Genomic DNA, 26,609 nt, shown 5'->3' on the forward strand with positions numbered 1-26,609 from the left:
GAGTCAATTGATCAATAAATGCTTTCAAATCGATGTGCCATATTCAAATGGAGACTTTCTTACTTTTTTGTTTGTTTTAGTTTAGTAAGGACATCACGAAACGTGAAAAGCAAACCCACGATTTAACAACAAAAAAGTAGAAACTGTAAAAAAACACAGTTGTCGTACAATTTTAACTGAATTTCCTGAAATCTTCCAATTTCAAGCAGAGTGCTAAGCGTATTGCATACATTCAGGGGCTACAAAATAGCTAGGCTCTAGCAACCTTGAGTCGTGTGTCTACACCTCGGTCAGTCGGCTATTTATTTGCAGCAACCTTGGCCGTCTGCTCAAGCTTTCTTTGCAAGCTCTAATGACCTCTGTCGAACAGATCTCGTTGAAAGTTTGACCTCTAATTCCCGGTTCATTTCCGGTTCGACCGGTTCGATTTTGACATTTAACAGCTGATGAAATGTTGTTTTGTAAACAAAACATGATGTCCTCTGTTTCAGTTGTTGTCGAAGAACGGAAAACGCCGGTTGCAAATCACCGTGTTGTGCCACGAAACAGCAAGTTGAGGAACATACAAAGCAAGTGATGTTAACCAGTGGTGAAGAAAAGTAGTGAAAATAATCCTTTTAGAAACATCACCGGTACTGTCGCAATCGTCGAATCCTTCCGGCAGGATACAAGACGATGCTGATGGGTTTCATCTAATTTTGTGTTAAGCTGCCTTTGAAAGTAGTTCACCCAAGGCAGTATGTACATGACGGTCATTGAAACTCCAAATCGTTTCGTTCGTGTGCCCCAATTAAGCTGAGGAATAAGATTTCGCTGTCAGTGAACACCAGGGAACCGATGAATTGCACAAAAACCGTTAGTTTACTTTTACTTTACCAAACAATGGCCACAGGAGTACCGACCGATGGGTTAGCTTAATCCCACGTTAATGTATCACCGTCATCCGTCTTCGTGCGCTTTGTGATTCGTGGCCTAATTGGCTTTTTTTGCAAGCATTCAACCTGTCTCTGTTGGAAACAACCGAAATTGTATAGTCGTTGGTCGAGAACGAGAATTCTGCCTCCAAATCCAATTATTTCACACTTCCCTCTCACGCACCTGACGTCAAACTGAGCCTCGTTTATTTCCGCTCCATAACAATGACTGGACAAATAATGTCGATAAACATTGTACCGTCTTCTCACATAACATCAAGACTCGATTTTTTATAGGTTTCAACAAACCGACGAGTAACACATTAACCGAACAATATTCCTAATGTGACTTCAAAATACGCAAAGCAAACGAAAAACATCCGGACCGATGGCACAACAAAACAAGCATCGCGTTATCTTACGCTTATCTGGCTTCAGAAATTAGTCGACCAATTTCCATTTTCAACCGGCCACCGCGAAGTGGATTGATTTAAGGGCTGCGGCTCCACCCTCCACAACCCTCCGAGATTGTGATGTAACAGACGGATTTTGTTTTTCTCCTCCATTACCCCCCAAAACAGGTTCCACCAAGAAACCTCCGATGGATCGACGCGTAGTTCGATGAGAAGGCCGATGGGAATAAAAACAACCAAACCAAAACTCGCATGGCGATAAGCGAACAACGAAATACCTTTCAACTGTTGACTTATTCAACCCCATGGGGTCCATGGTAAAGAAAGCGTAAAATGAAGTTCACAAAATGAAACTGAGAAAATGGTTTACAAATGTTAAAACGACTCGACGACGACATCAATAACGTTGCGCGCTCTGCAAGATGAATTATTCAGCTTTGGCTGACTAGGAGGAGCGTTTGGAAATTTCGCCTGTATGAAATTTATGACTGAAAATGTAACCGAAAAAAAGTACCCTCGCTCTATCGAACGGGGAAGAAAATGACCGTCAGAAAAAAAAACCGTGGATAATGACTTTAACCTTCACGCAAGTGCACGAAGACGTGCCAGACGGACTGTTCAATTGCGCAGATGGCGTGAAGTGGGCTTGGGTTTTGCACGTTACCCTTCCGAGATGGGAGAGAATGGAAAAGGCGCACAACAGAACAACAAAAAAGACCCACCATCTCTATTCAATCGAGCCGAAGAACCATCTCTGGAGGACGTTAAACACTTTGTCATCGATCGTTCGTTTGCTTCTTGACGCGAGACGAACGTTTATGTGGGGTTCGAGCTGTGTAGCAAGTTTGATGCTATCGTGAGGCCGCTGAAGTTGGCGAACGAATGAGCATTTAATGCTCATTACATGTTGATAACAATTATTACTAACAGCTAGACATTTAATTGCACCCTCGAAGCGGATTAGAACTATTTCAAGGTCTCGTAAATCTTTTCATGCTATTGCATGTGCCAAAGCCAAGGTTAACATGCAATATGGATTAGTTAAAAAACCTTATAAATTCAGTTCCTTTTATTGAACCTCCAAGCAGTGAGTCCTCTACTGTTCTTTGTTAAACAACTACTTTACAAAAGTTTCAAGCTTGAAAAACCACCGCTAGGAGTATTCTCGATCTTTGCTGTGGCTCGCATTTCATCGTGTCGTAAGCTTCCCCGCTCCGGCGATCGCGTTCGTCGCTTGCAGCCACGTTGAAGTCTACCGCCGAAAACGCGTCGCTACGAAGCACAAGATCTTTCGCTGCTCCGAAAATCTCAAACCTGAATAAAAACCTCAACAATAGAAATTCGAATTTGTATGCCCATCGAACTCTATCTCTGTGTGGGTTAGGGCTAGCGTTTCCAGAGTGGCGTAACGCGTGTGCGAGAAGAGGAGCGTTTCGTGGCAGAAAGGGGGAAGGCCAAGCCAAGCGCTTCGCGGACCGGTGTCGCGACTCGCGATCGCATACGCACTCCAATCTTCGACCGTAACGGACGGGTTGTGCCTTTGGTGTGCCTTCGACTGGTTGTTTGCTGGCGGAACCGCTCGTTCGCGCGGAGGTTCGTTTCTTACTCACATCCATCTTCCCGGTTCGGTTTGTGACGCGCGATCGCGAGCGTTATTTTCTTTTCTTTCCGACCGGCGCACATGTGCAGCGGTTTTGTGTTTGCGTGTTTTTTTCTTTCATTGTGTGTTTTAGAGTCAGTTTCTTTCTCAACGGAATTCAAGAGGAACGCTTGGAACAAGTGATATTCTTCACCAAACATCCCCTATAATCGGTTGAAAACAGAACGTGTAAGTTCTGCCACGAATCGCGGTCAGTTCGCTAACGGGAACGCGGTATCCAAAGTGACACCACGACGAAACGTGGCCAGGGTGTTGGCATTTGGGGCACCCTAAAAAAACGGGGTTGGCTACATCCGTCGTCGGTAACCATCGATTTGTCTGCGTTTTCTTTCCTACAGGTAGAAATTCAAACGAAATTGATGTCACGTTTTCAACCGATAAAACAAATAGTGTGCGTGAAGCAAGTGAAAGCAAACAAGCAATAGAAAAAAAACCAACACACACCCACAAGTTCTTGTTGGTTCGATTTCAAAGTGACCGTTTTTTCTCGAGTGAACAAAAATCGCGATGGGTTTGCTGCTAGCCATTGGCATCCCCGTGGGGATCCTGTTGGCCATCTTCTTCTTCATGAAATCGTCCAAGGAAATGCCGAAAAATTGGTCCCAGTTTGTGTGCGAGGTGCGGATGCAGATCTGCGGCTTCCAGGGTCTGCTGGACGATTTCATTATGCGTTCGCGGAATAAAGTCGGTAAGTAGGGGAACGGACAAATTCTTGAATTTCAGCCAAACCCGTATGTTTTTGAACCCTGACACCTTTCGGCAACAGGTTTTCGGCCGGCGGGTTGTTCGCTAAAACACACTTGCAGAATAAATTAGGAACCGATTTGCCAAACCCGATCGAACGTCCGGAAACCGATTCTAAACTGGAATTGCCTTTTCGAGACGTTTCTCTGCCAAAACTCGTCGGTGGCAACTTGTTCGCCAAGGTCTAACGTAATGGAAGTGTATTTGAATATAGCGAAAAGGAGAGAAAAACCTGCCGAAACCATTTTTTCGGGTTTCCAAGCTAGATTGGAGGCTGAAGGTGGGGGAAAAGTGAATGGAAATTGCATCGAATTCGCCGTCTGGTCAACTTGCATCAACTTATACTCAATGTTCCGCCCCAAACCCCAGCTTGCACAAGCTCAATTACGTAGGCTTATGATCATGAATTATGTTTTTTGTACTTCTCTCACGCATGACCCTGACGAGAGTTTGATTTTTGTTTTGGGCCGTCGATTGAATTATGACCAAAGTCCAAGAAGCGATGGTTCGATGTGGTTGCATTTTCTCTTAAAATAAATTGCCATCTCACGTACTCCAACATTACCGTCATGCGTCAATGCGACCTTTAACTTTTTTTCCCCCTTTTTTCGATTGACACTGAACAGATTCAAACAGATCAGTAAAAAGAGAGGTTGGGTCAAAGCTATTTTCTACTCCGCCATTGTTCTGACAGTTGGTTGAAAAAGTGTTTACAAACATACTCACAGTATGTGAGAGATCCTCGCTAAAATGTCTTAAACAAAATAGGTAATTGGAAATTTTGGATCAGAGTACCCATGGTTTCGCGGATAGAAACTGTTCTTCTGTGTGAAATCACGCCATGATTGGTAAAATTCAGTGTGATGGTCTTCCTCAACGCACAGGCCGCTCCACAACATATTCCGAATGGTACAGTTGCCGTTCAGTTGATGAAACATACCAAATTTCCACCCTTTACCCACCCTCCTGGCTGCTCGTCAGAGGTAAACAACATTTCAACCAACTGTCAAAAATATTCCCACCGTGTTTTCCTCGTTAGATGGTATGCTGCGACCTCTTTTCCATTGATCTTGGTTATATGTATATGACTTGTCGGATTGAATCATCAGAATAGTGAATAAAATAAATGATTGTAATTTATCAGAAATTAACTATCAAAGATCATTCAAGTTGTAGTATTTGCTTGATCATCTCGTTTTCAAATGGCACGTTCCTCATTAAAATGATGTCGCCACGTCCCACTTTTGTCTGTCACTTTTCGTAAATCGCCGGGGTTGACGTAATTTGATCGAACGGTCATGGAGTCACCGTCGACATAAATTACATTGTGGAAGCAAACGTTAGTCAGAGTGTAGAGCTTAATGATGAGCTCGGATTGAATGAGTAAGAACGAGCCGTGAAATAGCTCGAATTACCTCAAAACGGAGTTCATTGTTGGGCGCCATCGGTTGCGATGCCATTATTTGATACCGACTATCGTCACCCCATTCGTCACCCCTTCGTCAACCCTTTTCATGATCAGCCCCCGAGTTTGGGGAAGCTTTTAACGGGAAGGAACACATCGATCGAGGGTTGGAAAGTGCTAATAGCTTTTTAGGTAAAATCCCAAATGAAGCCCCCCCTGCCGAAATCGCTGTCATGGCTACACCATTTGTGAGCGGATGTACCTAAAAGGTATGCAATGGGTGAAACAAATGCCGTTGTGTGAACCGTTTGAATTGAATGTCTCGTTAAATTAAAGATTATAGTTATACTGAAAAGGATGTACAACATGAACTCCCTCATGCATTACTTGCATGAGGTTATGAAAATTCGGCTACGCAATGAAACTAGGGGTGTGGTATGAGGGGGCCCACGGGCCCCCCTTATTTCACAAGTTTATAACAAACTCCCTTTTTCGGTAGACCTAGCGCAGTCCGCTCGCTGCGCTCGCTGCGGGCGCGCCGCCGTTTCAAACTCATTTCTTCAGTCCGACTCATTGGTTTATGATGTCCATCTTGCTCAGTTTAACCGATTAGTTCAAATCATTACAGCTTCTAACGGAAAATGAACGGTTCAAATATTCAAACTGAATTGATGTACCACCTATTGCATAACTTTCAGGCGCAAACGTGGAAAAAATGAAGACGATGCGGCGCCGGGGGGGCTTCATTTGGGATTTTACCGCTTTTTAATTAGTGCCATACACCGGCTCGCCCTATCGACGTAACAGTGCAGCTGATCCTCACTTAACACTTCCCAGCCTGGAAAGGTTCTGGACGTGCAAGATAAGCCACCGGGGCGTTATCTGATTCATGCACTTTGGGGAGTGCATTTTGCGTGCTGCAGGTTCATTTCCAACTCGCTCTCGGGCAATGGACGTGCGTGACTGACGTAAGGAATTTTCGACGAAGAGATTACACCAATCCCGGAACCATCCACACCAACGTCAAGCGGTCAGGCTGAGATTTCGCTGAAGCGCAAAGTGCATACATTCCTAATGGAAATGGTCCCAGCATCCGCTCGGTGGGGCGAATCAGCGGGGGAAAATCAGCGAATTCGACGTCGTAGTTCCCGGGAGGTTCGTTCTTGGAAGGTGCCTGCGGATGGAAGGTGTTTATTTACCAACCACGGGTGGGAGTGGGCCTTCGTAATCGAGCAAATACAGCCGGGTGCTGGGTTGAAGATGGCTCCAGATTGGCACGAAAAGGCCGCTGGGATGAGGGAACACGAGGAGACGAGATCGAGGGCCGGTTGAGAGCATTCACGTTTGCTGTCGGTCAATAATATTTCGCCTGTTGTGCATTTGCGCTTGCCTTTGTGTGTGCGTATGTGTGTGGTTGTGTGTATTTACACTTGACGATGCGCAAACAATCCATCTATTACCATCCATCGGCATCGCGTACGTTCGATCTTGCTGGTCCCCGCGTTTGCTTTGGTTTGTCTTGATTTACAAAGTGGAAAAAGGAACCACGGCTCATGTTCTTAAAGTGTTAATGTTACCTAGAACGTTACGTTATTTGCGTTACGCTTAAATTTGTAGGCATTTTCCAGAAGATGTCTATTTCGAGTTGTTTCACAGGGTCATGAGTTCTAATCCGATTAGGGAAAACATTAGTTACCATGCTTAAACAAAGTAACCTAAAATTGACAATCTTTGACAATTGTTTGTTTGTGTCCTAAGCTCCAGCAAAATAATAGCTCTTTGTCGAAAACTGTACTGCTTATCAAATAATTGTAGCAAAAGTTTTCAAATTTCGTTCATTTCCTTTGCTTCATAACTTTTACTTTGAAAAGTATTTTGTCTTGTTCCTTTCTCTCCTTGATCGATCACATTTCTTCCAGTGAAAAAGTACTCACAATTTAACTTCAAACAAATGCTGCATTATGCAATCGAACGGTCGAACGAACGATTGTGATGCAACAATTCTTTAAAATGTTTACCTTCTCCATCCAAGTGCCCTATGGTTTGTTTGCTTCGTGTGTGCTTGGATCCTAAACCTCCGCATCACAAACACACACCCACACACGCATCCACATGCACTCGCAGGCACACATATGGTCAGTGGAATCAATGCAAATCATTCGTACGGATAGATCGTTCCGCAGAAGCCGGAGAACCGAGGCTTCGGTTGTTTGGTCCATTATCGGCCGACGATAGCCCAGATAAACATTATGGAAAACAATTTCCCACTGCAGGGGCAGAGGTTCGTGGTTTGGCTGGCTAACTCCCCCCGCTTACCCCTCGCACATTCTCAAGTAAACTGATCCAAGCCCGTTCGCCAATTTTCGGTTCGATTTGCATTTCACGCCAGCCGAAGGAATCGGCATGATGAAATATGAAAGGCAGCCGAACCGGCCGCAAACCATCGGGTCGGGCTGAATCGGGAGTGATTTATCATTCTCCCTCCCAAAAACGCTGCGGAAAAGCCCGACCAGCTCGACCCCGAGTCCAGATGAAGCCAGGAGGGCTGTCTCGTCCTGGCTAAATTGGGCTTGCAAATGAGGTTAAGTCCATGGAAGCGAGACGGTGCTTTTTCCCCGGGTGCGATTGAGCGGAAAAACGTCCGCACACACCGGCTAGAGGCTCCGGCTTGGGGAGGGGGTGTGAAAAAAGTGGGAGCCAGTCCTCCCCCCCCCCCCCATCTTTTCCAACCGGCAACACTCGGACGAACGTTTTCCATCGGAATGCAATTTGCGGAATGCTAGCATCGGTGGTTTTTCCCCATGAATCGCCCTCGTGGGGATTGCCATTTCGACGTATCGGCCAGAACTGCTGCACGTCCTGCGTGAAGTCAAGCGGAAAGTAGGAAAAAAACACTCATACGCACACACCCGGGAAACAGCTTGCCATTGCCATTGGCGACGTTCTCTGGCGTTCTACATGAAACCGGATAAGCCGAGGGGATTCACTTTGTGAAGTGTTTTAGCAATTTTCAACTTTGATTTTCCCTCCAGCGCACCATGCCGAATGGTTTACGCTAGGTGTTGCAGTTTGTTCTCTGATTTCAATTTGTTTTCTTTCATAATTCATTAGATGATGGTTTTTCCAAAGTAGTTTTATTCTAAATATAGGAAAAATACCGAAGGGCAGGATCTAGTTTCTCCTACGCGTATTTAGTTTCACCAAAGAGGATGGAAAATAAAATACCATTAACTTCCCTAGTCGTTAGACAAACCAGAAACCCCCTGCATCGATCGGGTTGTTTATTTACGTTGTTACTGGGTCATTTTATTTTTATTTTCTGCTCCGTTTTTTACATGAAATGGTCTCTGGGAATTTTATTTTCCTTCTCCCAACAACCGTAAGATTCTATCGAACCGTGGCTGCCTTCAGAACTTCCAAGATTTAATTACACGATAGTGCATAGAAACAGACATCGCGGGAGGGAGTTCATTTGGAATGCAAAATGTACAGCGCTTTGTTTTTATCGCTTCTTCGACGAGTATTTAGATTTTTCTTTCTAAAAAAAGGTACTCACTGAAAAGAAGTGCATTTGCACCAACAAAGAAAGGGAGGTTCATTGGAAATTAACAATAAATATGCGGAGGCATGCATTCTGTAAAATCACTTAAGTTAGTTTGAGAAAGTTAAGAGAGAAAAAAAAATGGTTCAAAGGATAGTTTTTCCGACAATAGGATAATGATACCAACAGTGGCGCATTTGGTCTCATAGCCCAATGCCTTTGCAATAATATATAGGAATTATTTTATTTAAGGAAATCATGACACACTTGATACATTTTTAAGGAATTTTGGAGCCTTATTCTATCACGGAGTGGGAAGACACTCTATAGAAAATAAAAGAACATTTCATACTAGAACAAATAAAGCTATTGTGTTTATCTCTTCGTAGAGCTAGGATTTTATTACACTACAACCACCAATTGATACTAGCACCACTATGGGAGCACTTACCCTCCGGTACACCAGCGAGTTGATCCAAAATATACCCCAAATTACGGACGACGGGGAATTTAAACCAATGCCGCAAATCAGCGCTTGCGGGTTTTGCGTGCACATCATAATTGGTTTAATTTTTCATCCGACGCCCCCCAATCGAATCGATAGGAAATAAATTGCCATTTGCAAGTCGTGCAAAAGAAATGACAGGCAAGGGAAGGGGCGAAAAAAAGGCCTTCCAACAAAGACCAGCGGGTCTCTGTGTCCTGTAAATCAAAGCCCTCTTCGATGGGAGCTTTTCCGTCGACAACACGCGGGCACGACACGATCCACCGACACGTCGCGAAAAACATGGATTCGCGGTGATTAAACAATCATTTCGAGTGCTGCACGAATTTTCACCTCCCCACGGGGGAGGGAACAATCTTTTCCCAGGACGGAGCGAGAAAGATAGAGAGAGAAAGATAGGGCAAAAAAAGTGTATGATAGCGGTATTAAACAATCGCTGTCCCTCATGTATGTGCTGCCCTGTTAAATGCAAAATTAATTGCACAATTTTCACTCGTGGTTCGTTATACATTTTCTCGTTTTTTTTAATTTTCTTTATTTCGTGTCCAGTGTTTTTTTTCCCCTTTTCCCATCGAGTGTGACTTTTCCGACGGCCTGTCGGCCTTGTCGCCTTGTTGCCAAATGTTCCGACTTTTTGTGACACTTTTCCATTCGTTGACACCCATCGGCCTCCCGTTTTCCAGCGCTTTCTCGGCTGCAAGGGTGAACTGGCGCTTCATTAAGACCCACCGACACATCAACCCGCAAACACACACACACACACACATACACACTCATTCCAATTCCCAGAGCAACTCGCAAGCCCGGAGGATATGAAGCCGAACCACCGCAACGTCGATTCCTTCAGAACCCCGCCGGATGTGGATGGAAACGGGAAGGAAACGCACACGGAAATATATGAAATGTCCCACGCAGGACTGGAAGCAAGGAGAAAGAGAGGGAGGGAGAGAGAGAGAGAGGGAGAAATAACAGGAACCGGAAACCAATGAAATAATCTGGCTCGCACAATGCCACAGTCCCACCGGAGGCTCGATTTTTGCTGCTGTCGGAATGATATCTTTCGGCCTCGAGGCCAGGGTGGAGGTACGGTTCCGACATTAAATTGAACCGCCCGTTGGTCGTTGGACGGCGCATGGACGACGGAAACGTGAACTTCCCTTTCCTTGGGCCCATCTTAAATACTTTTCGTACGCAACCCGAACGGCGCGGCGGGAAACGGTTTCGGTCCCTTAGGCTTATCCTTTTCCAACGCGACGAATGCCGATAGCGGAACGCCGGGAAATTGCACTTTGCTGCACTTGGCCCACTCGAAAGTGAGTGGGCGAAATTATTACTTTATCTTTTTTTCGTTATCGCCCGCTGGTCGCGATTTCGAACCGGCCAGACTAACGAGAATTTTATTAGAACTTAGATTAGTGGGGGGAGGAGGAGGTTGTCTAGCAATATTTTTACAGAAATTGGTACACAAATTGCTTTTAGTTGCCAAATGGGTTAAACGAAAGGATGGAAAAAAAACCATAAGCCCTTACTTTGTTGTTGATCGTAAAAGAAAGGAAATGACCGAAATATTGAGGATACGCTGTCCGTAAATATACACCTTCAATAACGTTCATTAAAGATCATTAAATCCATTCTCACCACCCTCTGTTTTCCGTATCGAGTTTTTCGTTCATTTTCATGCGTATCGCTAGAGTATGTTAATAAAAACAAATGGCAAGTCCGCAGCGCAGAAAAATAATTGAAGTAATTATTGCATCGGGGGTTCACTTTCCATTTTTTTCACTATTATATCGTAGTTCATAAAGAATGTTGTATGGTATTTTCAGCCACCGTTGTGGAGCCCATCTTTTTTATCGTGTGCCGCTTTTTTCTACACATTTTCAGTTGAGTTCGAGTTTCAAACTTCATTTAAATTCATCGTGCGGCGCCATGTTTAACCGAAAAATGGAGAGAGTGGTTTTGTTGGTTTATAATCGAAAAAGTCTCACTCAATGCGAAACCCATCGAGTGCACGAGTTCGGTGTGGGAGCTGTGAAATTTGCTTGTTTTTTTTTTTTAGAGGAAACAATGCACAGTGCCTTTTCTAACGGTATTAAATAAACTCGTTTTTACTTTGTTTTTTTTTTGTGTTTTCATCGATTTTTTTACCTTTGTAAAGAACCCATCGAATCGATCCCCACTTTGAAGTTTTAGCACACGGATGTATCCGTTTTCTACACTCTGTCCATAGTCCGCCAACCAATGTTGGAAACCCAATGCACCAATCGAACGGAAACGCCAGTGGCATAATTTTCAATGCATTGGAAAAAGTGCACTGAAGGAAACTGATCTTAAATTTTTAAATATTAAACCTATCACCATCACCACCACCACCACCCACCGGGTTTGGCATGTGTTTTGCGTCTGTCACATTGCACACTTTCGTTTTTGGTTTAATTTTCTTCACTCTTACCTTTTTTCCCCCCTTTTTTATCCCTCGCCAGGATGTTTTGTCACCCTTCGTTTGCACGTGGGTTCGCCATGTTGTGGGTGAAAATACTATTTTTAATTCCATACTCTCTCCCAATCGCATGCAGGGACTTCACCATTTTGCTTCCATTTGTGTCGCTGTCTGCTCGGGATCCGGGAGCTACCGAAATAAAATAAAAATCGAGCGCTCAACTTTTGTATGAAAAATAAATTCTCCAATTGCCCAACGCCCACGATTCAATTATAAACGCAGACGGCAGCAGCTGCCACTTTCTCTGTGTGTGTGTTTTTTTGTGGTTCTGTTTTTGGCAACCACGGCCGGGGGCGGGAAACATGCCACCGGGGAAGCGATGGAGGCGCCGGTTTTTAATCAGCAGCAACAGCTGCTACTGCCGTTCCTGTCGCGATAAAATAGGGCGACGCATAAATCCTCCTCCTCCGTTCAATCAATCGGGAACCATATGTTTCGGTTATTTTGTTTTCGCTTAATTTCGTTCACCAGAGCTCACTTTGATTGTTTCTCACTTTAACATTGTGTACTTTGTTTACCTGCCGAATCATTTGCAGAGCTCTACAAACAGCCGGGAAAGATCGCTCTCATCACCGGCGGAAACCGGGGCATCGGGCTTCGAATCGTTAAGAAGCTGGTCGAGTGCGAAATCGAAGTCATTCTCGGTAAGTTGAACGTTTCCGTCGAGCGCTGTCTTCTTAGAAGTACCCATTCTACTTTCTGTTTCGAAACGTCCCGCAGGAGTCCGCAATCCGATCGATTCGCGGAAGGCGGTCGAAAAGTACCTGGAGCACGCCAAGATTCCACTTTCCAGCTGCAAACTGCACTACGAGCAGCTCGACATCGGCAACATGAAGTCGGTGCGCGAATTCGCCGGCAAGATTGCGGCCAAGTTTGACAAGATCCATCTGCTCATCAATAATGGTAAGAATTCTCCGGAAATCAATCGAGTGGCATCTATTTAATCACACTTTTCCGATTCTCCGCAGCCGGCGTGATGAGCGTCCCGTTCAAGCTGACCGACGATGGATTCGAGTCGCACATGGCCATCAACTACTACGGGCACTTCCTGCTGACGCACCTCCTTCTGCCCCAGCTGAAGGCCGCCGGAACGCCGGAGTGTAAATCGCGCGTCGTTAACGTTTCCTCCTGCGTGCACAAGATCGGCGAGATGGATTACAATGACATCAACAAAGAGTAAGTATGCGATGAAAGACGGGTTTTCCACGGAATTTTCCATTCAATCTGTCACTCTTTTCTGGTAGGAAAAACTACTACCCAGCGGACGCGTACAACCAGAGCAAGCTGGCCCAGGTCCTGTTTGCGAAGCACATCAACTTGGTGTTCGAGGAGGAGGGTTTTCCGGTGCTCGCGAACTCGCTACACCCGGGCGTCGTCAATACGGACCTGTTCGAGCACTCCAGCACCAACTACATCCCCTGGGTTCGGGCGCTCCTGTTCAAGAGTCCCGAGGAGGGCTCGCGAACCGTCGTGTACGCCGCCATCTCGCCAAACCTGGAGACCCGGGGTGGCTGCTACCTGAGCAACTGCCGGGAGGCGGGAACCCATCGTCACTGGAAGAACTCGGTACAGTGTGAGAAACTATTCCGCTTAACCTGTGATAAGCTCGGCGTCACCGATTACTTCTACCAGCAGAAGTGAGCCGCCGGTTTCACACTTCCTTCCGCTTTTTCGTCGGAGAAAGTTCTATAAAAGGGTATAATTGTGCCGACGGGCCATTTTTCTCTCCATTCGTCCATATGTTTCATCTTCAAATCGCCTTGTGCGAGGGTTGATTATCACGATTCCATTTAACTTCTCTTCGGGAGGATGAAATATACCATAAGCGAGTTGTTAAATACTCTAGTTTGTCTTATTTCCTTCAACCGTCATCCTTCGTGTTAATCCGTTTCCCGAAAAGAAGTTCAACGTTTTAATTTCAGATTAGCAACACAGAAGAGAACCACCTGTAAAGGGTCAGTTTTTCCATGAAAAATCAGTCAGTGTAGAAAAATTGAGAAAACTCACCGTAAGGTAGGGTTAACGTAACACCAATATTTGTATTAGCCCTTTACAAGTGTTTTGTGGCGTTTTCCTTCCTCGTGCGAACTTTCGCCGAAATACGGGCAGTTTGTTTATCTAGGACGTGTTCCGGATGTTTATATTGATAGAGCTTAGATGATTAACTCAAATGGTTTGCATTGCTGTTTTCAATCGGTACACACGTTCCTTAAACTTACCTTACAAACCGTAGCATGTTTTCGTTCGTGTTTAAGAATACCCAAACACCGCTTTTGGTATATTTAGACTTCACATTCGCTATGTATGTAAACATCATCGGCATCGTCGTAATTATTATCATTATTTTCATCGTCGTGAACCGTATATCGCAGGTTTTGCTTTACAATCCCTCCATGTACTTCCGTCCGTATGTATCTCAGTGCGATCATTTCGTGTAGCGTTTTGCTTAATTTGGCATAACTTTCTGTAAAGTGTGTGCGCTTATTTACAAGATTTGCGAAAATATTGGACAATCGCACACTGATGATTAGTGTTTTTAATGTCTTAAGTTTTTAACGAAAACTAATTTTAAAATGAAAATCCTGGTAACATCCTTCTTTTTTTAAACTTTGAGGAAATTTTCAGAAAAGAAACAGGAGGTTGTCGGCAAAAACGAATGAAAAAATAATTGTAACCTGCAGCCACGAGCTAGCTTCATATTGTCGTAACTCCTTCGAAGATGTTTTATAGTTTTGGACCAGTGTCGAGAGTCTATGGTACATCAATCTAACTTCGTTCATGTCTTTTTTAATTGTAGAAGCAGTATCACTCGGTCTCGTTTTATTATTATTACAGAAATGCAATATTCTAACAAAAGCAAACAAAACAGCCCTTGTACATTACTTTCCTGAACTCATCTCACAAAATACTTTCTCTCCATGGCTACCTATGGTTTCCGCTCATTCCCAACTCGGGGAAAACAGAAGCACGCTAGATCTACAATCATCCTAAACGCTGGCAATGGGGAACAGCTTTCGAAAAGCTCTCCTTGGCGTTTGGATGATTTCCTACTGCAGGGCATCGAACAATTTTATCTTACCTAGTTCTGGACACGTATTTTCTCCTAGTTACGAGCGTTTGTTTGCCTTTCCTAGTGGTTTTTCTTTCTCCTAGTGGTTTTTTCCCAGCCTTACCAAAACGACGTCGTTGTGAACCATTTTGATTTTCATTCCAGATCAGTCTGCTCGCCAGTACACTAAGGAGATACAAGTAACTATTTTTTGATCGTTTTTTGACCAGCTTTTCTTCGCCCGATTTCGATTTGCATTTTTGTACACAGTGCGTGTTCTTCTTTAGGCGCGCAGTTTAGTTTAGGCTTTGGCATTAACAAAACTATCTCCAACATTATTTGTGCATTTGCCTGTATTCAAAGGAAGTGTAGGGTAGGGTGGTATTTTTTTACCTAATCATACAAGGGATTGTATGTATTCCGTTTGTGAGTTTTCCGAGGAATCCGAAAATGTTATGAATGTGAAACGATTGAGAGGAAGCAGAAGAGAAAAGGGAAACAGGAGATAGAGATATATTTATAGATCTAGGGAGGTAAAGTTCGTGTATGGCATGCACCGTGAGGTCTGTTGGCATCCTCTTGTTGGTTCGTGTTGGCTCTTCCCTTCCTGCATCCGTGCAGGTCGTGGGTTTGATTTATTCTCGAACGCGTTCAAACACAATAACGTTGGCTGGGTTGGTTGGAAAAAGGCCCGGACAGTTGGGGTTTGCCTGCCCTTTGGCAACTTTCATAAGTCTATAGGCTCGTTTCCCGAATCGTCAATCTAGCTCTCCGGGGCTGGATTACGACCGAAGCCTTCGACCGTCTAGGGGCAGTAGTCCCAGCGCTGCCTGGACGGAAAGAAGCACCATCGGCAACATCAACGCCACAAACCGCAACCAATCTGTTCCCGTTCCGACGAGTCCTGCCGAGGATGGTGGAAGATAAGAGAAAAAAGCGAGTGGAGTAGCAGCTTAAGAATGAAAATAACGAGGAAGGAAAATATAACTATATGAACTACCAAAACGGAGGCTGCCTGGAGCAAGGAAGGTGAAGGAAACAAATTATGTTACACAATGGTCAGTTTGAATGAAAGCGTTGATAAAGTGTTCCGGGCCTTATTGGGATGCTGGATCAATGGAGATATATTAAAAGCGGCAGAGCCTGTGGCTAGTGCCTGTGCTGGTGAGCTCCACAAGAATGAAGAACTAACCAACTAGTTGTACACTTGAATTGAATCGGTCAGGATTGACCTAAAGTTAACGTTTATAACATAACGCTTTTACGATTCCATCATTGGAAGATGATGCATTTTTAAACCGCACCCAAGCAGTTGACCGAGGGCATGACACAAACGTCACGGGAACGGCACGATTTAATCAATTACGATCATTGGTTGCCCATCGGCCTTTTGCATCATCGTTTCCAAACGGCTCCTTCGTGGCTCGTTTCGTAAATTTCCCCAAGGAAAGCCCGGTCGTGCATTCGCGTGCGGAGGTCAATTAGCTCGATTGGTATACAATTACCTTTCCCCGGCTAGGAACGATTATGAGTGGCTTCTGTCCCGCCGAGGGAGGTCCATCGGAGGCTAGAAACCGTCACAGGGCATCGATTCCTTGGAGGTAATAAACTTTACGGTTGACAGGGGACTCCGGCGTTGCCGGTTCGACTGTCACAAATTGAGTGAAGAATGTCGTGTTCTACTTTTTATCCCGCCCTCGCTGCCGCTGGCGAGATTCAATAATTCATCTGTGGGCTACAAAGTCTCGAAGGGAACTGATGCATCAAGTCCGCTGTGTCGATGGTGTTTTGAGCTTCGAGGGGTAATAATGTGTTTTTACTGGGTGATGCACAACTTACCTAACCGCGCGCCCGCACTGTTGTAGATCAGGTTCTCGTTGGAAAATTCCTTGATCTGAATTTCCTGTGGCCTGTGCAATTGTTCCTTGGCGGTTGAAGCTGGCCGAGGACCAACGGTGGTCGCTCTCGTACTGCTCGTCCCCTCGCTCGGTGTCATCGTGTGCGGCTCGGATGTGGATGTGGTTGTTTTTGGCTCCGCACGGGAACCGGGGATCAACTGGGCCGCGCTCGACGGAGGGGTATCCCGGCTGATGCTCGTGCTGGAGGCGGGCACCGACCCAAACGGATCCAGAATAGAGTTGGAATCGCCGAACGGTCTGCTATCGAAGGCTACATCGAAAGGAATGGGTTATAAATGGGCTTTTTCCCAGGTTGGAAGGGTACGGCGCGGTACGAACCTACGAACACTGTCTCTTTCGTCCGCCGGTAGTCGGTGCCGGGGACTTCCAGCGTACACTTGATCACATCGTCCGGCCCGAGGGTCTCGTACAGGACCAGCTGCACGCTGACGGAGCTGTCGAAAAGCCCCTCGGCCGCCGGGAACTCATTCGAGGTCGAGTTCTGCTTGTAGTCGTTGACCCACAGGGACAGCTCGGGCGCCGGGAAGATGCCGTACGCGCTGCACACCACCGTCACCAGGTTGCTGGGGTTTCGGTGGTACTTTAGCGTCATGCTAGACTCGGGCACTGCGAAAAACATTCGAATGGTGGTTGAGTTGGTTGGAATGCATGGCCGTAGCGGCTGGAAGGCATCGCTTACCGATGATAAAAAGGTCGGCCGACTGCCGGTCGATGGAGGTGTACGTCTGCACGTAGCAGGTGTACTTGCCGGCCAGCTCCTGGCAGGGGTGCATCAACGCCAGCGCCCGGTGTTTGTGCATCGGCTCACCGTTGACCGTGTACGTCCGATTGACGTGGTCCCGCAGTCGCGTTTGCAGGCTGGACGGGCTGCGATGGGGCGGGATCCACTGGTAGACGGGCACGTCGTTGTGCAGCCACTTCAGCACGAAGCCCTGCTCGTGCGGTTCGATGGCGTACTCGCAGTCCAGCACGAGATGCTCGGCCGGATCGAGGCCACGCAGCGCTTCCAGCGTATCCGGCTCGCGGTCGAACAACAGCTCCGGATCGTCGAGCGTCCGCCGCTGGCTCGGCGCCACCAACTGGTTCTGGTGCTGGTGCTGATACTGATGCTGATGCCGGTGGCGATGGTAATTATCCAGCACATACACCCGTGGCACTGACAGGCGTGTGATGCGCACCGAGTCCGCGTCTGCTTGAAAAAACGAAAGACGCAGATCAGCAGAGTTTGATTCGCAAGACACAACTCATTAGGGCGACCAATATGGCGAGCTTAGGGCACAGGTGACAACGACGAAATTGATTCGGTCGCATTCTGACAGCTTTCTTTATTAGAAATTCTCACCCAAAGCACCTTGAGGGATAACCATAATAGGGTCATGATAACATAAAATGCAATTTCCTCGTGACCTACTCTGACCTACTCTGCCTACTCTGATTTCAAAAACATTGGACCAAGCATGAAGGTCAGATAAATGTAATTTTATCAACAAAGAAATGAACTTTTCGAATACTTTAAACCACCAAGGAAGCTGGCGTAAGAGAAACCCTGTCCAATTTGCTCAAGAAGTCAAAGTTTACAAGACTTCACCATTAAGCTCGTGCAGAATAATAAACACAGCGCTCGCTCACTAAATGATGGTAGCATTAACACTTGCACAAATTGCTGAACCTGCTGGTGGTGAAATAATAATTCAATAAACCCCCACACGCGTTGCTCCATTCCATCGCGTCGTCGACTTCTTTGGCAGGACGCATATAACTCAATCGGCCCCACGCCAACGAGCGCACTGGTAGCAGGTGAGTTTTATTGCACTCCTCGCCATCATTGCTTGCCGTCCGCTGGCAACAAACATTTTTTCCTTCCCCTGAAACAGGAAGCAAGCGAGCAAGCGTTATGTTGAAAAGAAGTGTTGCTTTTCCGTAATCCCCATGAAACGAGCATTTTTAACGACTACACCTCTCGCAACCTGTGGACCTTTGGAAAGGTTTCGCCCCCGACCCCTGGCTGAACTCTCCGCGCTACGAGGAAGTGAGTGTTACAAATAAACGAAACAATGGAAAGGCAAAGAAAACAAGGAACCAGCAATTTTCACTTTCGTTACGGTCGTAATTTTTGTAATCACCTTCTCACATTCGACGGTTCTCGATTGCACCGGATTCAGGTAACATCCGGTAGCGCAGTAGCCCCTCTGCTTTGACTAAAAAAGACGCGCAACCGCCTCACCAACTTGTGACGGGACTTTGTGCAGGGCCAAATGGGAACGGACGTTTTTCATCGTACCACCATAAATGGAAGGAAAGCCACAAAACCATACCACAGACAAACACGGGAGGGAAGAAAAAGCTCTCCCACCGCGTTCGGTAAGGAGGGGGGAGGGAAACCACCGAGCCCCGATCATTGCGGTTTGCCAGAAGGACCCTTGGAAAAGCGAGAAGGGGCACCGAAAATAATTATAACGACTGAAGAGAAGGAAAACATCATCCACAGCAAACAACGTCCACTTCCGGACGCGGCTTCCGGGGTGGAACGAGGCGAAACTAAACCCTCCTCCGGTTACCATCGCAACCGAAATGGCAACAGGCTGCTGGGAATAGATTTCATCCTTGCGACGTCAAACGGAAACCATTGTGACAATAGGGGCATCGTCTCATACCAGAGCTTGTTTCGTTTTCCTCGACCTATTTGTTTTTCCCCGTAAGTCCTTTTAGCCAGAACTCCAATCTAATCGGAGGACAGTATTGTGGCACAATACATAAAACTGAATGATTCCAATTTACCCATCGTTACTTCGATAATTGCGGCAACATTTTGCTTTTATTTGTTGGCTCTATTTTTTTTTTTTTTTCTTAGTAATATTTAACTTCTTTTATATTTCTATTACTTTCCTTAAACCGCGCTCAACTATTGCCCACAACTACCTGTCAAATAAACTTAGGATCCCCCGGATTATCCACAAAGAAAATCCACTTTCTCAAAACGAAAGGAAATGGCACGGAATAGAAAAATATCAGCTTTCCGTTACACTCAACCCATGGCAGCAGAACAGCGACCACTTTCATTGGCATCATCATGGCAGTCACCATCATTATTGGCCGCATTTCGGGAAGAGCAAAAGCACATAAATAAGGTAGCAAACAACAACAACAACAACGAGGGCGTTTGCAAAACTTGGCAACCCAACGTCGTTAGCAGCATAGCATGCATTAAGTTTAGTTTCCCGCCGAGCAAATGGACTGTTTTTTCCCTCGTCGTCGCCGTTTTCCCAGCAGAAAGTAGATAATTGGGGTCGCAGTTTTACAGGCGGCGCGCGCTGAAAAAGAAACTTGCAATTCAATATCCTCGAACGGACGGCGCACTTTCATGCAAAAAGAAATATGCTTCAAATTAAATTTACGAACTGCAACTAACGACGGAAAGTTTCCACCCAGAACCAGACCCCGAGGGCCGCCACCGCAAAACATTAAGCTGTTATCGGTCACAACGGAAGGTTAATCCCGGTTGCCTTTCTTCGCCTAGGGTTCGGGACAGTTTGGCCGAAAAGAAAGGTTAAGGAACACACCGCTTTCGTCTTCTTGGCGCTCTCGGGAGAGTAAATCCCATTTAAAGTTACAATCGGCACGTCAAAGAATTGCGGGCGGTTTCGGGGCGATAAGTCTCGTTAATATTCATCCCAACGCACGGAAGAGGCTGTTTGTGGTTTGGGTTCTCAAAGTGTGAAGTTTCCGGCGAGCGCCTTAGGAAGCTAGGCAATTACATTAGCATGTTATTTCCTTTGCATGTTTCATTTTTATCTGTCTTTATTTGACCTTCTATCACGTTAGTCGTAGTTAAGGGTGTCGTAAAAATGAATAAAAAGCCCTTAGAATAAATTTATTGGGAAATGGTAGTGACATTCTAGGACGCGGTTCATACAAAACTATTTGTTACCCGGTTCAATGTTATCTCACGCGCATTCATCGGGAAACCTAGCTTTTAATCAATATTGAAATGAATTCTTTTAATTAAGTTTAATTTTGCACATTTTGCAAATAGTTTACTAACATAACCGAGCCGATTCGAACCGTACACCATCTGCAAACAATCAAATCCTGAGCACCACAATAATTCACGCTGCAGGTAACGTTAAATAAAGGTAACCCAAACAACCGATTCCGCTCGTACATTCCTTTTGTGGTGCGGAGACAACACAACATCAACATCCGATCGCTCCCCTCCCCCATTTGCGGACGTCACGTTTCACTAGCGTTTCTGATGAAAATTTCCCAAACTCCAAAGCCCCAAAACCCCTAGAAGCCTCATAGCACACCAACCAGTGGGCGAACGGTAATGAAAACCCATTTTCGGGCGAAAGGATTCATCGGAAAATCCAAATTCAATTTCGTGCGCTAGTGAATACTGCGCGCATTCGCACGTGTCGATAAACACACACACACACACATCCCAATGGCAAGGAATCGAGGGCCGCATGAGGATGGGGAGGGATTGTAGCGAGGTTTTTACGAAATTCAGGAAAGCTAATGTTTCGAAAAATTGCACGTTAGCAGCAAGAGCATTCGGGTGGGATCGAGCATAAAACGCATCTGACGCCAGAACGAATGGGATCGATTGGCGAAAGTGTCGATCCCCCGGGTAGAGCATACTCGTAACAAACAGGCGACCAGACCCCAAAACAAACCACAATAACACTAACCTCCATTTGCCACAGTCGACAAACAAAGTTGAGGTTTGGAGAATGATAGGATATTTGTATCAACTTGAGCAATGGAAAACCGACAATTTTCGCCTTTTAATGGAAGCCTTTTTTCGCAGAGTATTTCACAATTTTATCAGAGAAAACCCAGAGGAACAGTCCCATTTTATATTTCCACCCTCGCCCAGGGAATTTTCCCCGGTGCGTAGGCAACTGATTGTGTGTGGGTGTGTGTGCTGGACGGTTGATTTGCATTTGCACTAAAAGCCGGAACAAGCATCACTTTTCGCCCCGGGGAAAAGAGTGAACCGAAAGCAACACCCGGCCGCCATATTGCACTTGAATACAACAGGGTAAATGCATTGTTGGCTGTTGAAACCCATTACTTTGCATCCGGCGGCCATTGAGCATTCAACTGGTGAGGAGCGTCCAGCGTTGAAAAGAAGTTATTTCGTGTGGAGTTTAGGTTTAATTGCTTTCATTGAAACTAGACGGTGCATGAAATTGAACACTTCATCGCTTGTCCATTTTCAATCCATCGTTTTCCTCACCCCCGCAAATAGAGTGAGACATCAACTCTGTCGATGGTGTTGGGTGTAAACCGGGAACCGGAAATCGACCGAGGCACATTTGCAATGCCATTAGCCAACACACTTCCTCTTACAACGAGAACGAGAAGGTCATTTTAAAGTTGATTCTAGGCTAGATCCGACACACACTTTACCAAGCAATTTTGGAAACATTTTTTGAACAACTTCACACGTTCGACAGTGAAGTAAGTTCAACATCGCACTATAAAGGAGTTCTCCGTTGAAACTTTAAACGCTTTCTCAAACAGTCCGAGGTACAGCTGAAACGAAAACCCTTTCGGAAGGCATCGTGCAAACCGGCGATAGATTTTGAATTTATCGCTCACATAATCTGTATGCTTTCAATTTAGTATCCCTTTCTGGCGTCAACCCCACGGACGGCGTTCGAACCGAAATTGCCGAGTTTCGACCGATGAGAAATGGGTTATTCTTTGTGGTCTGCTTGAAAGTGGGAAAAAAGGGAACACCACACCACGTTTGCGGTAAAAGAACGTGTACCTGGTGGAGCATCGAAATCGATGCACATTTCCATTCACCTAAATCGAGCTTTACAGTCGAAATTATTCTGCAAAGAAGGTAAGCTACCTTTATTCCTCCACTAACATTCGGTCATTCCGGCTCCTGGCTGCGCACTGAAACGAGCGACTCGGGAGTTTCAAATATGAATTTTAAATTTCGTACGCTTTTCCGGCGAACCATTAGTCTTCCGGTAGCCGAGTCTTTGGTAGCCACAAACCAGAAAGAAATCAATTGATCACCGGTAGAGCAAATTGCATACCCGATTGCAACAACGTTGCTGAAAGGGAAGGAGACACGACCGCTAGCTAACAACCTCCAGCGGTTGTGATTTGTAACTTAGCGTCCAAGAATGACGCTGAGGCGGAGGAAGTAGGGGAGTTTTATTACAGAAAATATTTTCTCCGACATCTATCGATCGGAGCGATTGAAAGTGTGGGCTAGTCCGAACGAGAAGAAATTATTCAAAGGAAACTTACATTTATTTTTAGCTTCATTGCTTCTCCCACTCTTTCTTATGCTTTGTAAGAAGCTTTTCACATTTCTTTTCATCAAAATAATTTGCATTCACGTACAAAAATAGTAAGATTAGAAATACTAAGTGATACCTTAGTATTTCTAATCTTCTCATCATCTAAGTAAAAATTAAAAACGAAAACTTTACCTCAAATAAACACTCACTCACCATCACAAAGTGCAACATGACGAACGAACAGAATAATATTAAACGAAGTAAAACGACTTCCAGTTTCAAAAAAACACCGGGAAGCCACAGGTGACAAAATGTTGCGCCATTCTTTTGAGATGAATTTTCACTCCGCTACTCCCGTGCAACGAGTCATTTTCATCAGTTAAAGTTCATCGAGGCAAAAAACCAACCACACACAAGCATTAAACACACTTGTTTTGCTCATGCATCTGACCAAAATTCCCCAATGCGCATGAAAAACGATCATTACCATTTTTACGGAGACTTTTAGAAGGCGAAAAAGAGTTGTAAAGGTATGTCGTAAACTCGTTCTGAGGGAGGGGAGATGGAAATGTCAGCCGTCAAAGAGCTGAAACGTTTTCGTTAAACCGTTATCAACTAACGATGGCCCGCGGAGACAGCGACAGCGTCATGTTGGCCCCAAGGAAACCTGCATCGAAGCCCCGGCCGAAGGTCCAGGCATTCGTTTTTTCGCTCCGAGCGCCTCCGGAAAGCTGCACATCATCATCATCATCATCCCCGTCGTTTCAGCAGCTTTCAGCCTCGTACGAAAACACTCACGCCTCTCCCCACCCTCACGATTGCTGCGAACTACCGAAGGTATGCAGATTATGATGCAGTGAAATGCAAATGCTCACCGAACGGAAGCCATCAACAACGGTGGCGCTGCTCATTTTTTTTGTTGCACTCCAGGCCGGGGGGGAGGGGGAGGGTGTGATGAAATATTACAAACCTTCAAAAATGGTGTTACTCACTAACACATTCCCGGCGATGCAGGAAGGATGCAATCGGATCGAGAGGGCGCCCCAGCTTTCGAACCGGGACACGCCAGCCGGAGAAACACCGTTCGAATTTCATTACCGAAATGTGCGAACGCAGCTGCGGTTGGGTGGAAGTAGAAATATTTGCATCCATCAGTTTTATTCCGGGAGTGAGGTGAGGTGAAAATTCACCACAAACCACCCCCAGGAACCGTGTGGGATTCAGTTTACTTTTCCTCCTGCTCCATCCTGCTGCATTTGGGCGAATGCAGGCGACACATTTTTTCTAACCCGGGAAAACCTTTCACCCTCGCTCTACTAAGCTGGAAAACGAGCAGCGTTCGATAGGAGACTCGCTCGCACCACCGACGAACGAGTAAACGCGTCAACGCCCGCCGGGAAATTGGCAGCCAGAAGAATGTCAAAAATCAATCCCAGCGCAGCGCGAACGGCGAGAATTAAAACGATATTTGCAACGGACCGATAGTCACGAAACTAATCAACAAACACAGCAGGCCCGTGAGGGTTTGGCGGAAAACGGCATTCGATTTGATCGCAACTAGCTAGAGCGTAGACGAGCGATAAACGTTTTTCCCGAGACACTGGTTGGGGAAAAACTGGTTCACCCATCATCGTTTATCACGAATAATGTCGTAGAATGTGTAAGTATTGTGAAAACTTCTCAAACACTGAACACTCACTGATTTTGGTTTCCAGCCGATTGATGAACCGTCGCTGGTCAACTGTTGAATTGTGACTGGCCTACTGAATACCATGTTCGGTCTGGTCAGCTTATTTATACTTGTTTTGTGACCTACTTATTACATTTAGTATAAACTGTTGTTAGTTTTGGTCAACCTATTGTGCTATGGTTAATTGTTGTAAGTTGATGCCCGTATGTTTATCTTACGCGTTAGCTAATACTTGTCTTTGTTTCGATTTGAATTTAGTTATTTCGTTATTTGTTCAATGTTGTGTTTAGCCTTCTTTTGATTCTAAGATACGTGTTCGGATCCTATGTATGCTATGCTGGTCATGTAAACAATTGAAGATTGTTTACAACATCTTACAGAACGTTACGTTTATAAACAAAATGTTGATTCGTGCTCTCGCTATATTCAGCTGTTCTGTCAATGCGTACATTGTTGTTTCGTATTGGATTGTGCGTGAATTTATCAATCCATTATTTACTTTAATTGGTGCAACATATTATTGTTGAACATGTTCTGTTCTGATATCTCCAGTTTACTGACTTCCCTAACATTGTTGTGTGGTTCTAAGAATTGATTAATTCTTTTTTTGTAGCTCGCGTTAGGTTAGCAGGTTATAACATTCTGCTACTGTTTTTTATGTTCTTAAAAAAGAAAAGCAAGCCCCCATTCCTTTGTAAAAATTGTAAATAATTTTCCTAACTTCTCCCCTTTTTTATAGTTTTATCACTCGTACAAATTTCCTCTACACCTTTCTGAAAATATGACCCAAAACCCCCATTTCCCAGTTTTCAGCTCACAGAGCGCTCCAACCGACCTACTACGACCATTAATTGCAAAACTTTGTTTCATTTTCAACTCTACCTAACTTATGGTCGCGCTAAGTGTCTGTCTTCACACGCCCACCGTACACCTCCCGAAAAGACGCTGTTTACGATACAGGTGATTAGTGTTTCAAAGAAAGCTCCCAACACCGATTTAAGCCAACTTTGGCCGGCCAAGCCTTAGTGGTAGCCACTTATTCACAACTTACAGCATCATTCTTGATAATCCCTTTTTCGCCAGACCGAGTGGGTTGGCTGCAGCAGCAGCAGGGAGAACTTGATTCCGAATTCATAAACGACCCCATGCGAGGTGATTAATCAAAACTTAAGGGAACTTCTGGGCCGTTTCGTAACATCTTCGTCTTCGAAGCGTCGTGGTAGTAAAGCTTGACGACGTTAGGTATCGTTAGATGACTCTGGTTAAGTTATGAATAACAGCTGTAGGCTTTGAGCTTCAGCAGTAATCCAGCAAATTCACAACCCTTATCACCAACCTCCATCGTCTGAGTTCAAATTGTCGCCACAAATCGTCAGCCTTCACCAATTTCAATTCGTAGAGTCGAACAAGTTGTAAATGAACCATTCAAAGGGATATAAAAGTCGATCCCACGCATGAACACGATTCGCTTCGGACGAAACCTCGAACGAAGCGACCGAATTGCACAATACGTTCTTGTAACTGTCACGTTTTCAACCGTTAAACGCGCCGTCGAAAGCCTTGACGTCGACAATGGCTTCCATACATCAAAAAGCATGTGCACATCGGTACAAATTATGCATCAACCCGACCAGATCACATCACGAATCAAGCGAGGCACCGTTTCGTGCATGTTCATTTCACGATTCACGGAACCAAATGTTCGATTGTGTCGGACATGCAATCGCAAGATCCTACCGTTAATGTCGTTTCGTGCTCATTAAACACACTGTTTTACGCCTGAGATAACATCAATTAACCTATGGCATGCCTTGTACTTTGTATCGCTTTCAAGCGTATTGAATGATGTTGTCAAAATACTCTACAAATTTTACGTGATGATTATTACTTGAAACTAGTTTGCAAAATCATGATGAACTTCGTACCTATTGCATCCCTGCGTTAATATTTGGAACGAAAGTGAAAATTTACGGCTCTACCGATGGTGCAAAAGATATTTC

The 26,609-nt window shown here is 45.2% G+C and overlaps 2 protein-coding genes across 2 annotated transcripts; one reads left to right on the forward strand and one right to left on the reverse strand.

Moving 5' to 3' along the window:
• Positions 1-3,422: 3,422 nt before the first annotated feature.
• LOC131287837 (dehydrogenase/reductase SDR family member on chromosome X) lies at positions 3,423-13,514 on the forward strand. The gene is made up of 5 exons (XM_058316922.1): positions 3,423-3,675; positions 12,219-12,326; positions 12,403-12,585; positions 12,651-12,858; positions 12,927-13,514. Exons 1-5 carry the CDS (start codon positions 3,495-3,497, stop codon positions 13,321-13,323), a joined length of 1,077 nt encoding a protein of 358 aa, XP_058172905.1. The 5' UTR covers positions 3,423-3,494; the 3' UTR covers positions 13,324-13,514.
• Positions 13,515-16,547: 3,033 nt separating this feature from the next.
• LOC131285955 (uncharacterized) lies at positions 16,548-19,432 on the reverse strand. Its single transcript, XM_058314809.1, has 4 exons — positions 19,429-19,432; positions 17,330-17,839; positions 16,969-17,256; positions 16,548-16,900 (listed from the first exon to the last, which is right to left on the reverse strand). The coding sequence occupies exons 1-4, from the start codon at positions 19,430-19,432 to the stop codon at positions 16,548-16,550; spliced, it is 1,155 nt and encodes a 384-aa protein (XP_058170792.1).
• Positions 19,433-26,609: the final 7,177 nt, after the last annotated feature.

This window comes from Anopheles ziemanni, chromosome 3, assembly GCF_943734765.1.
Source record: "Anopheles ziemanni chromosome 3, idAnoZiCoDA_A2_x.2, whole genome shotgun sequence".
NCBI classification, from domain to species: Eukaryota; Metazoa; Arthropoda; class Insecta; order Diptera; family Culicidae; genus Anopheles; species Anopheles ziemanni.

Coding starts and splice junctions, on each gene's coding strand:
- LOC131285955 (XM_058314809.1), bottom strand. Junction 17,257..17,329: donor GGCCGACCTTTTTATCATCG/GTAAGCGATGCC, acceptor TGTTTTTCGCAG/TGCCCGAGTCTAGCATGACG. Junction 16,901..16,968: donor GAAAGAGACAGTGTTCGTAG/GTTCGTACCGCG, acceptor CTTTCGATGTAG/CCTTCGATAGCAGACCGTTC.
- LOC131287837 (XM_058316922.1), top strand. CDS start 3,495: ATGGGTTTGCTGCTAGCCATTGGCATCCCCGTGGGGATCCTGTTGGCC. Junction 12,586..12,650: donor CCATCTGCTCATCAATAATG/GTAAGAATTCTC, acceptor GATTCTCCGCAG/CCGGCGTGATGAGCGTCCCG. Junction 12,859..12,926: donor TACAATGACATCAACAAAGA/GTAAGTATGCGA, acceptor CTTTTCTGGTAG/GAAAAACTACTACCCAGCGG.